Here is a 12834-nt window from a genome sequence, read left to right as displayed (position 1 = left end):
ATGTAAATATTTATTTTTTAAAGTTAAGACTGACGTTTCCTGATGATTAATTAACCAATCATAAAATGCATCAAAATATCTGTTCTTACGATTCGAAAGTGATACGGTGACACTCCTAAAGCAATTTTTCCTGATGTGGCTCTCTCTGACTTTGACGCAGTCGTAAAATCTACCCAAGCCAATTCAACTGTAAAATCCTATATTATTACGGAAATGCAAATAAGTGAAAAATATGGCTTTTATCAATTATTCTCGTGGAATTAACGTCATTTGTTGTAAGACGAAGTGACTCGAGATGAAGTTCTTTGAATTTTATGTGAAAAATTACCCAGGTAGGAAGTTAACATTCTGGGATTTTTGAAAATTTTAGTCGAGGCATTTATCACAATTGTGCCACTTAATTGTTTATACAAGATTAACTGTTTGTTATTGTAATTCCCCCTTCACCACCGCTAATCTTTCACACTCAATTTAGGTTTCATGGGTCAAGGTTCTGCTAATAACTTTCTAATGGCCACTACATATGTGAAATTCATCAAGCAACCATTCACCCCAAAGTCTGGTTCTGACGGAATAAGTTTGGCGCAACTACGTGCGTCAGTTCACCTACCCCTCCAAAAACGTTTAAGCAAGAATTACTTAATATGTACAATTACGCTGACCTCGGTTAATCCTAGAATTGATTTTAATTTTTAACATCCACAACAATGGGTAAATTCCAACATTATCAGCATATTCTTCGTGGATTACATAATTAGCCAGGAACGTGCTATTTTCATGAGTTGTCCCATGCTGGCGTGTCCGTAATTACCTATGGATCGTTTGCAAAAATTACTCTCCGTAATTAGTCAGTCAATTATTTTTCAATTTAGTCGACAATGAACAATTCCCTTTTTCCATTTCTAATCGTACCTTCCGAGTATTGTTTTGAAACCCATTGAAAAATCAGTCCAGGCATGGAAGATACGTTATCGCAATACTTTTCGTTCTGCATATATTCTCGGGTCTATAAATAAACGTGTACTACAGGTTTCGATGGGTATCTAAACAAGTGCGTACGTTGCCTCAAGAAATAAACTAAATTGCAACCTTTAGTTTTTGATTTAACTCGTCTCTGCGTAAACGTGCGGAATGGGGATTGGCGTCGCCTTTACTTAGGTATATAGAGAAAGCGGTTTTTCCCGGCGGATCCCACTACCTGACCAATACGTCAATTAATTTTTAAAAAAATGCTTTACGGGAGTTCTTCGTAATAAGTCGTTACCAGGCTTGCCATACACTAAAATGGAAATATTTTGATATAAACGCGCGACGCTGAAGATATTTGAATTCACTTCAGCACGAGCTTTGGTACCAGCTGAAAGTATGTGCGATATTTAAGTTATTCATCAACGGACTTTAGTTTAATTAGTGCTTGGTGCTTTACTTAGTGAAACATAAATGTAAGTACTTTTTGGATTTTTTTTCGGAGTGATAGTGCAATGGCCTGCTTGTCTCATTAATTTTCTATTTTCGCTTTTAATGAATTAAAGTGGAGAAATTTGTAAAACAATTACTAATTGAAATTGCAACGAATTGCAAGGTCTCACCTGACCGTAACCTTCATTTTTTTTATTATGCAACAAGGCGATGGCCTCCTCAACTATCGCATCCTAAATACTCGACCGTTTGTGTAACGGTTAAACTTTTTTGAAAGCGCCAGAATTGTAACACATTTGTATTTTTAGCTCACAATGAAGCTGTCCAGTAAAATTTATAATGAACGCTACCTATACCAGTACCTTTCAACAGTAGCAGGTAAATTACAACAGAATTCGAATTAGGACGTCCCTAGCTAAATTTTTTTTGTAGGCTCTTTCGCCGTTTTAAGTTTCGGTGTCAACTTAGGATGGACCTCCCCATACAACCCCCAAATTATCAACGGGACCTTTCCGGACATCACCATGACGAGCGAAGAGGGTTCGTGGATCGCAGTGATGCCACCGTTAGCAACGCCGGTCGGTGCAGTGATTGGGGCGCTGCTGGTCGATCGCATCGGAAGAAAGCACACGACCCTTCTGATGGCGCCCTTCACCTTGGCGATGTTCATCCTGTTGGCCTTCGCCAAATCCGTTATACTCATCGGCTTTTCAAGATTCGTAATCGGTGTCGCAGAAGGCACTCTGTACACGACCTTGCCGATGTACTTGGGGGAAATCTCCGACCCCGCCATTAGAGGCATCCTAACTGCAAGCATCGGGTTCGCAGTTCTGCTGGGAACGCTACTCATCAACGTTTTCGGATTTTACTTCTCAATATTCGTAACGTCGCTGGCCTGCTGCTTGATACCCATAATTCACTTCTTCACCTTCATGTGGATGCCCGAATCTCCCTACTACCTGATCAAGAAGAAGAGGTACGACGAAGCCCGAAAAGCGCTAGAAGTGCTTCGAGGAGCCATGGACATCGAAGGGGAGATGAAATCGTTATGCGACGCGGTCACTCGACAGGAAGCCGACGAAAAGGCAAGCTGGACGGACATTTTCACGATAAAAAGCAATCGCCGGGCGGCCTTTATCTTCGTAATTCTATGCTTGACGCGCAAATTCAGCGGTAACAACCCGTTCCTCTTCTACACCGCTACGATCTTTCACGCGGCCGGTGGCAGTTTGGACCCAAATTTGTCGGTAATAATCTTCCTATGCACTCAAATCGTGGCCGCGACCGTCGCGCTGGATTTACTGGACCGGTTCGGTAGGCGCCCCATGATAATTGCGGCAACAGTCGTTGTCGTTATCGCCTTAGCGGTCATTGCCTCATATTTCTACCTGCAAGCCATCGCGTCTCCTATAATCGCGCATTTAGGCTGGTTACCACTGACGGTACTCGCAATGTACATCATTTTCTACAATTTAGGCTTAGAATTATCTCCAATCGTCTATCTTGGAGAACTCTTCCCGACTAACGTAAAAGCAACCGCGCTTGGCTTCGCCGAAACCTTTTCCGCCATTTTCAGTATTTTTACCGCTAAGATATTCCAAATTCTCAATGACAGTTACGGTATGTACGTGCCGTTTTGGATGTTTTCGAGCTGTTGCGTTATAGGACTCATATTTATAATTAAGTGCGTGCCCGAAACGAAGAATAAGACTTTAGAAGAAATTCAAATGGAACTCATTAAATCTAGTGCAATAACGAATGACGAGGAGATGTGTACGAAACTGTGATCTCTTTTTAGGACTTTGACGAGACATTATTAAATTAGTGCCATTTTTTATTTATTATTGTATTTATATGTCGATTGATGCGTTAGTTTAATGTGTTCCTTAAGTTATTTCGTAACAAACGCACTTCAGACTTGTAATGTTCTATAAATACATTATCAATCATTAGTAAAGCATTTACTATGAAATTGTAATGCTTATTATTGATCTTGAGATGCCCGTTTGTGATTGTGAGAATAGTACTTGATAAGTATTATTGTTACTGATAAATAAATCAAATAAACAATTACTGCTTGTATATTCTAATTATGATTGCCTCACCTACAAGATTCCATTACTGTTTTGGCGAAAGTGCCACTGTGTTTTTTTCAGTTTGCTGAGAAGAATCTTTCCTGTACCTAGTCAAATCGCCGACTGTCCGTTCATTGCCGGGTGGCATATGTGAAGATAGCCTTCCATTTTGCAAATGTAGAGTTCTATAGGCCTGCCATTAAATTATAGATCTCTTGGTAAATCCTAGGAACCACTAAATCATAAAAAATCAATTTTGCAAACATTGAGGCCAAATCCACGCAGCCCCCCCCCCCCCCCCCATTGCGTCAAAGAGACTTTATGCAAATTTATTCTTTAATAATACCTCACGAAAAAAAGTGACCTTCTTGGTTCTGTAGACGCCTCGGTAGACGCACGCCACTATAAATAATTTTTAAGCATGTAGATTTACTTTTTTTTAAATGATTTTTTTTATACAATAAATTGCATTCACATAACAAAAAAATAACGTTTTTCTCAACGCAAACTAGTGAAATTTTATTATTAAATGAACACAACCATTTTCCTTAAATTTGATTATTTAATATAATACGTTTTTTATGCTGCTATATCCAAAAAAGTATACTCTTTAAGAATATGTAATGAAAACCAGTGGTTGCCGTTAAAAAAATAAGCCCTCGCTGACCATACAGAAGTACGCCACTGACCACAACCTTCAAGGACGTAGATTGGTAGAAAACTTTTAATTTTATAGTTTTGAATACCATCTGGAGTTGGAGAGCACCAACGTTACGTCGGACATCTTCACTTAAGCGGATGTCACAAGGTGCATATTTTTAGAGTCGGATCTTCATGTTCTGAGGATCGCTCTTGCTTAGTCTCAAACTAAGATATCGAAAAAATGAACCAAAAACAATTAATATACCGGGTGTTTTTGTTTAGCAGATATAAGAAAAATGTATAAAAACAGTTGTTTAAAATTAAAAGCCTGCTTTGATTCTTGTTACAAACATGAGTTCAAAAGTATTGGATCTTGATGAAAAAAATCAAAGTAAGCCGATTTGTATGAAAATAAGTAAGGCCCCTCTAACTAATCTTAAACAACTTTGTTTTCATATACCTATCTGCTAATATAAAAACCGTTTACTCTAATTTTTAAAATTCGGCAAAAAAACACTCTGTATATTAATTAATTTGGCTCATTTTTTCAATATCTTAGTTTGAGACTAAGCAGGAGCGATCCTCAGAACGTGAAGATCCAAATCCAAAATGGTGTCATATACACCTTATATGCACTGAATCCGTGAACACACTGTACAGGGTGGTGTTTTTAAGTGGGCCATTAGAAGTATCTCAGGAACGGTTTGGAATTTCGGTTCGAGCCCCATTACCTTTTTAGCGCATTTTCCAACGAAGTTGGGTTCGCTATTGCAGCCACTTTCTCTATCCGTTCGTCCAAGGCCTTAACTACTCCTACAGTTTTTAAGATATTTAGGTCGTCTGTAGCTCTGGCATCTTCGCCAAGAAAAATCTTGATGATTAAACTGCGCAGAGTGCGCGTTAACTTTCTTATTGATTAATGTATTTTGTTGAAATTTTAACCACAGATACTTCTAGTAACGGCGAACATATCGCATATAGTAAAAATCACATGTGCGCGTGCGCAGACTGCGCAATGCCAACCTTATTTATGGAGATATTTTAAGATGCTTTCAGTAAAAGCAAACGTATCGCATATTGTAAGCATCAGATTAATGTGCGCATGCATCAACTACCTTATTTATCGCGATATCTTTTTGAAATTTTATCACAGATGCTTCTGTTAAAGGCAAACATATCTGACATTGCAAACATTAGATCACCTTCCATATTTATGAAGATATTTCTTTGAAATTTTAACCATGTATGCATCTAGTAAAGAAAACCATAGTGCACATAGCTATGGCTTTTTGAGAAGTACTGATCAATTAATGGAAAATGCGCTGAAGTTACTCGCCTTAGAGCGAAAACCTTTCTACTTGTTTGAATAATCCACTAAAAAGAATCATTTAAAAATATTTTCAAGATGAACTTTCTTATTTCAAATGGCATTTTAACATTCCTCATAAATAATCAGTATGATTTTGTCAATATGATGCTGTGTCTAACTGACATGGTTTTTTTCATGGCTTCAGAGGTTCAATAAATTAGCCATATCACTGTTGTTTGATAACTTAGCAAAACAAGCAAAAAAGAATGAAGAATGTATTTTTCTAAAAAATAAATAATGAAAAGGTTTTTCCTCTTGTGAAAAGTCGATATGAGGACATACGGTATTAAGCGAAAAACATGAACAACATTAATTATTAACAGTTTCTTGCATAAATGACAATGATCAAATGATGTTATGGGACAAAAATTTCGAATTGTATAAACTAAACTTTAACATTTCCATTTTTACTGAGATATTAAAAAATATGTATAAATGGCGTTAAATAATATTGGAATTCTACCACATATTTCAAATCTTCAGCAAACTAATAACAAACTAATGCTTTAAATTTTGAATGTGACACTCCAATTTTAGCAGTGTTCGTGTTTTGACTATCAAGTACCTATTAGTTTCAATGATTACACTGTAATTTGGACTCGGAGGTTTTTGCTCAACCAGTAAGTGCGTTTTATTGCACTACATATGGTTGGTCTATTTATTTTATTGTTAATACGATCTCTTGTGGTGCGAAATTTATATTTATAATTTTTTTATTTTCCAGAACCAGGGGTTGGGTTAATTTTGTATGCTTCAGAGACGAGTTGTACTGTGGCTTCGAATACGTTTTAATTCCGAAGCAGTAAACCACAGTCAAGTTTCCGTATCAATTACAAATACGAAAAGTACAGTCATCCATACATTTACAATAAATCAATCCGGTTTAGGGGGTTCTTCTCAGATTAAATAAAAAAATTAGTTCTATTTAACAGCTAAGGTGTTCATTGATGTGGTCGTGATAATAATTTAAATCGTTTTAATATTGTCATTTTGTAATATTTTTGCATCATTGAACGTTTTTTGAATTACATCTACATCCTATATATATTTAACAATCTTCAATACGCGGATCAGAGAGATGGTTTTCAGAATAGGTTTTATAAAAAATGAGTTAAGGTGGTTTTGGTCCAAAAATAGTATATTAAGAGACAACTCTTTAAAGCACACACGAGTTTAAAGATTTGAAGTATTTATATCCGCAATATACCTATTTTAAAAATAAGGGAAACAAAATAACATGATATTGACGTTATACTCGAGTACATGTCTAATTAAGTGGGCTGTTTATTCGTAATTCCATGATTGCCATAGAAATGTCATTTGTCTTTTGCTTATAAAAATCACTGTCTTTGTAGGTAAATAAAATGACTTCGGTTGAAAAAGATAATACACCGTCAATTCAATGGCTTGTTACAAAAGCAGAAGAAAAGTTTTCCGTGAAAATTCCCGTGGGGCCCTTCTGTCCGGCAGTCACTCTAATTTATATTTAATTTTTTTTAAATTGTGCTTTAATATCGAATGAAACATGTACATGATTTCGAAAATTCGAAATTTGAAAGTATTTCACATATTGTGAGGTTAAAAAATATTTTTTGATACAAGATTTTTGAATGCGACCGCCATCTTGAATTTTGTTAAATGGCTACATAGGTAATGTGATACCTCATTACATTAGAAAGCTTATCTTTTTCTCTTTCTTACTACATATTGTGTAAAAAAAATGTTTAACCTCAAACTATGGCAACCTTGCCTACGACATATTTGTCTAAATGCACGCTGAAGGATATTTTCAGTCCGTCACCCAATGTTTGTTCTACACTGCTAACTCAGTTATTACTTCTATGTTGCGAAATCGATTGATCTAATTTATTTTAAAACGGTCCTGATTTTACTAACCTTCGGATCTTCAACAAGACGTAGACATTGTTTAAATAGTATTTAAACAATGACGTAGACTACTCCTTAAGTGGTCATATTACGCACTCTTTTGCGTGTCTCGTGACCTCAATCGTTCAAATTTAGGTAAAAGGTTTTGATTGATCGTTACGCATATAATTCCGCATGTGTTCGAAGGTAACGTAATTGCAGTGTATGCAACTTAATGCAACAATAGGAAACAAATATCCTCCCGCACTGTCGAAGGTTGTTTTCAGCACGCAGGGCCAAACCTAAACTTCCAAAATATAAACACACACAGAGTGGGCAGTTAATTTCAATTATCTTTACTAATTGTGAAATTAAATAAACAATTTTATTTGCTAACACATCCGATAGGCAATTCAAAATAAATAAACGATGATATTGATAGTTATTTCGTACTGGTACGGTTCAGTGTTACTTTTGATCAAATTTGTAGATCGGATGCAATGCAGGCCAAAAAATAAGGAAGGCCCTTTTGACGCTCCGTTAGTTATGAACCGAAATACATGAAATTCGAAATGAGCATAGCTTTATCCAATGTGCAATAGCCAAGCTATTATTTTGCTATGTTTATTTAATTTATTTAATTAAATAAACCCAATCTTGCTAAGAAAGTGCTAGTATTTTAACTTACAATTTTGATCCGTACAAATTGAAAGTTTCTCTTAAATTGACATGCAAGATTTTTCCTTACAATTGCAAGAAATTTTTAGCAAATAAAGTTTTTTGCGTTCATTCAACAATTAGTAAACGCAATGGAAATTATATTACCCTCTAGGCAAATGTCTTTTGGGTGATTTTTAAATTATTCCTCGTTTCTGAAACAATTCAGCACATTTACCTTACATAAGTCGCTTTCACTGGTGACCGGGAGGAAAATTTCCCTTTTACTTTCTCGACCTAGTCGTAGTATGGCTACCCTTGTGGAAAATTTTTCTCTTTAATTTGTGAATTATAGCACTCAGTTGTAAGAATAAAACTAAAGGCATTCCTTCATCCCCCGACATTCCTACTGCAAAAGTGCAAACCTTGCTTAAACTTTCAACACGCCCCTTCATGTGTTTTTTACCAATTCTACACTCTAAAATTTTATTTAAACTGATTTATTCAAATGTCTCTCAGATTCTTATTAGACGCCTTGAAGATTTTAAGAGGGCTCTTTACAAAGTTTAAAAGACCTTCTAGGACAATGGAATGGTCTAAACAGCAACAGAAAGCATCTAAATGTCTGCGAAAAACCTTTTAAAAGTATACGATAGTGTCATAAATGCTTTATAAAGCCAAAGGTCTTCCAGAGCTTTTAAAAATCCTTAAGCGATTTACGCCATTCAAGAACCTTCATCAGTCGAGCCTTTACTAACCTTTAGGTGTCGCCAAAACTTTTCATACGTCAAAGAAGCTTCTAGAACAAACCTTTAGTTCTTAAGGGTATTCAGGAGAATTTAATGGGTATTTAAGGGTCTCTAAGAGCTTCTAAAGTGTTTTTAAAGGCTCGTAGGAAGTGCCCATTTTCTTAAAGGGTCTTCAAAAGTATCCAAGGCTTTTTCAATAAGTTTACGTGAATTGTAGCCTTTATGAATTAGGCTTATACGAGATTTTATGCATCTTTAAAAACTTTTAAGAATTGTATGATTATATGAGAGCTTTTAAGAGTCTTCTTTTAATGATCTGGGATTTTCTGCTGTTTTTGAGATCTATGTAAGGACCTTCCGTGCAAAAATACACGTAAATTATGAGCCTACTACTGAAAACTGAAACGAGCAATTACCGGCCATTTTTTAAAATATTACACAAGGTGTCAAATATAAATCTGTAAAATTGGAGAGGAAGATGTACAGGAAAGAAAAGTATAACTGGACGGAAAGAAAATGAGAGTGATAACTGTATACAAGAGGATGAAGAGGCTTAAAAAATAAAGTAAAACATGAATAGAGATAGGAAGAAAAACACAAGATAGGAAATCAAGAGATAAAGAAGGCAACAAAGAGGGAGAAGTGTACTGGAATTATCAGAAAAGAAAGGGTGGATAATTTTAAACGGTCATGTAGCTAGATAGGGATAGGCAATACATATACATGGGAGGAAGAGGGACGGTCGACGGTCGACACAGTAGTAAATGGAAAAAATAATGGAAGAAGTAGAAGAATTTAAGGTGGAAGTGAGTTTGAAAAGATGAAGAAATAGGAGGGAGTACTGAGGAGGAGTGAACAAATATGAAGGAGAGATTTAAAAAAGGAAGGGCAGAAAAAATAGAAAGGAGTGGTGGGACAGAGAGTGTCCAGAAGAGAGAAACAGAATGATGGAGAAAGAAAGGAGAAAGAGTTGAGAGAACGAAAAGGAGTACAACAGAAAATGTAAACATGGAGAAACAGAAAGAATGTGGGAGAGAAATACAAATAGAGGCCAGGAAACAGCACCTTATTAAGGTATTACAAGGAAAGCAGGTGAAGGTAGGAAAAAGGGAAGTAGAGAAGAAATTGAGCAGAAATTAACGAGAATGAAGAAAGGGAAACCGAGAGGGAAAATGTGGCTTGGATTTTCGCCACACATAGGATCACGGAAAAGATTACGAATCTATGGAAAAAGAGGAGCACTATCGGAAGAATGGAAGGAAGAGGTAATAGTGCCGATTACAAAAGAAGTGACAAAGGCTGACGGAAGAGGGGAAAATATACTAGAAGCTAAACGACAAAATGAAGGAATTGTATGGAGAGGCAAAAATAGGCGTAAGGACAGGAGAGAAGGAAATGTTATGGGTATATAAAGGGAAAGGGATGTCCACTCACTAGCTCAACCTTGTGTAATTGTTACATCGGGGATCGCAGTGGGAAGAAGAAACATATGCTCCTTCCCTGGCATACGCCGACGACATAATAATATTGGCAAAGATGACTGAAATGATGGGAAGCATGGAGAGGTTTTGTGAGAGAAGGGGAATGTAAAGTTGGAAATGATGATATTGTGAAAGGGGCTGGAAGAAAAAGGGAAGAATGTAAGAGAAGTGAAATATATAAGGTACCAATGGCATAGAATGGGGCACATGCGCAAATAAGAGAACTAAGAAAAAAGGGGGAACTGGCGATGGGTCAGGTATGGTGAATAGTAAAGAGAAGCTTCAAACATAACTTTAGAACAAGAAAATACTTGTTTGATTCAATAGTGAGAGGAGTGCTTATGTACGGAACCGGAGATGTGGGCATATGTGGAAAGGAGTGAAAGACAAAGTGAATAGAAGACTAAGGCTAAGGATGGAAGGGAATTTGAAAAGGAATGTGGGAAAAAAAATATTACGAAAGAAATGGATACAGACGGGATGAGATCGAAAGGACGAGGAAAATGAGGGAAAGGATGGAAGATAAAAAGGTACATTAATGCAACAACAGAGGGTAACGATAGAGAACTCACGAGGAAACAGTAGTTACAAGTGTCTAGTAAGAGAGTAGTTGCCGCAATGGTTACGGGGGGTAACAAAGCATGCTGCAAATTCGATATGGTCATTCTGTCGCGTATTCTTTGTTTTGCGTTTTCTTTGTTCGTCTGACCCCGTTCTTTGCAAAACCACAGAGGAGAAAATCCAACGTTGTGAAGTCGGGCCAATGAACAGGATCTCCTCGACCAATGCAAAGATTTGGAAACCTGGCATAGAAGTAGTTCCTGCTATAATGTGGAGGACCCTCGTTGAAACCACATCTTATCTCGTAGGACTAATGAAAGTCATTAAGATATTTTGGTTGCTCCTTTTGTAATCAATTTCTAGATCAACTTATAACAAATGTAACTTAACTATAATATTTATTTAACAACTTAAAAATGTAAAATCACTCAACAAATTTAACTGTTCGACTTTGAAGCACCTGCAATAAGTTCCATTTGAATTTGTTCCAAGGTTTTGTTTTTTGTTTCGGGAACAAACTTCGCGATCAATAGCAAACCGACCGCACAACACGTCGCGAATATCCAGAATGGAAGGAACATTCCGTAGTTGTCCGCTAAAATACTGAACAACATCGCTGTTACGATACCGTTCATGGCGGCGAATGTTTCGGCAAACCCCAAGGCTATCGCCTTAATATTCGTTGGAAACAGTTCGCCCACGTAAACCACCGGTGACAGCTCCAATCCGATATTGTAAAAGACGATATAGCATACCAGTACAGTAATTGGCAACCATCTCAAATTCTCCACGGATTGAACGTGGTGATCCTGAAGGTAGAAGTACAAGCCGATGATACCCAAGGTTATAACGCAGACAACGGTAGATGATAGTATAATGGGCCGTCTACCGACGCGATCCAGTAAATACAGTGACAGCATGGCAGCAATGATTTGTATAGTGAGAAAGATGATCACCGATAAATGGGGATGAAGACTGCCTTGAGCCATTTGGAAAATCTGCGCAGTGTAAAACAAGAATGGGGAATTACCGCTGAACTTTCGAGTTGTGCATAGTATAACAAAAATCAGTAGCGCTCTCCGATTGCTTCTCACAGTAACCAACTCGCTCATCTTTGTTTTCCGGTCAGATTCTTGCCTACTCACCGCTTCGCACAACGAGTGCATCTCACTATCAACATCCACGCTACCCCTCAACAATATTAGCGCTGCTTTTGCCTCTGCTTTTTTGTTCTTTTTGATGAGATAATACGGCGATTCTGGCATCCAAAAGTACGTGACAAAATGCAGCAGCGGTACCGCCGCGAAGATTAGTGACGTAGTAAAGATGGAGAAGTACAAGCCGAAGACATTGATAAGCAATGTACCCAAGAGGGCGCCAAACTGCACACTCGCCGTTAAAATCCCTCTCACCTCAGGCGCTGAAATTTCTCCAAGATACATCGGAAGACTTGTATACAACACCCCTTCGACTATACCGATGACGAAACGAATTAGGCTAATTAATACTAGGTTGTTCGCGAACGCTAAAAATATAAACATGATAAGTGTGTAGGGGGCCATTAGAAGAGTTGTGTATTTCCTCCCCAACCTATCGACTAGAAGTGCGCCGATTAATGCACCGATTGGAGCGGACAATGGTGCCATAACTGCGCACCACGATCCTTGAGCAGATGTCATAGAAATTTGTGGGTACGAGCCGTTAATGATTTGCGGCAGGTACGGCGAGGTCCACGCTTGGTTTACTCCACAGCTTAGGATGGAGAATGATCCTGAAATGACAAATAGTTACTCGCTTGGAATGGAGGTAGACTTACCCGTGATAGTTGCCAAGTATTGGTAAATGTATGTATTCCGCAACATTTTGACTGCGTTCTGAACGTCACATGCAATAATTCGTCTTTATGATGATAAAACTGTTTGAACGTAGTGCCTAATAAACAACCAGTGCAACGTATATGTAATTTCGAAGTTTTATATTGTACTAGACTTGAATGATAAGCGACACATTTAAGT

General features: G+C 37.3%; 2 protein-coding genes across 2 annotated transcripts; one reads left to right on the top strand and one right to left on the bottom strand.

Moving 5' to 3' along the window:
- The first annotated feature begins 1038 nt into the window (after nt 1–1038).
- LOC116174329 (facilitated trehalose transporter Tret1-2 homolog) lies at nt 1039–3371 on the top strand. Its single transcript, XM_031492234.1, has 3 exons — nt 1039–1442; nt 1728–1797; nt 1852–3371. The coding sequence occupies exons 2-3, from the start codon at nt 1734–1736 to the stop codon at nt 3204–3206; spliced, it is 1419 nt and encodes a 472-aa protein (XP_031348094.1). The 5' UTR covers nt 1039–1442; nt 1728–1733; the 3' UTR covers nt 3207–3371.
- Nucleotides 3372–11168: 7797 nt separating this feature from the next.
- LOC116174048 (facilitated trehalose transporter Tret1-2 homolog) lies at nt 11169–12834 on the bottom strand. The gene is made up of 2 exons (XM_031491827.1): nt 12636–12834; nt 11169–12590 (listed from the first exon to the last, which is right to left on the bottom strand). The coding sequence occupies exons 1-2, from the start codon at nt 12679–12681 to the stop codon at nt 11257–11259; spliced, it is 1380 nt and encodes a 459-aa protein (XP_031347687.1). The 5' UTR covers nt 12682–12834; the 3' UTR covers nt 11169–11256.

This window comes from Photinus pyralis, unplaced genomic scaffold, assembly GCF_008802855.1.
Source record: "Photinus pyralis isolate 1611_PpyrPB1 unplaced genomic scaffold, Ppyr1.3 Ppyr1.4_LG6, whole genome shotgun sequence".
NCBI classification, from domain to species: Eukaryota; Metazoa; Arthropoda; class Insecta; order Coleoptera; family Lampyridae; genus Photinus; species Photinus pyralis.
This window is presented reverse-complemented; position numbering and strand designations above follow the sequence as displayed.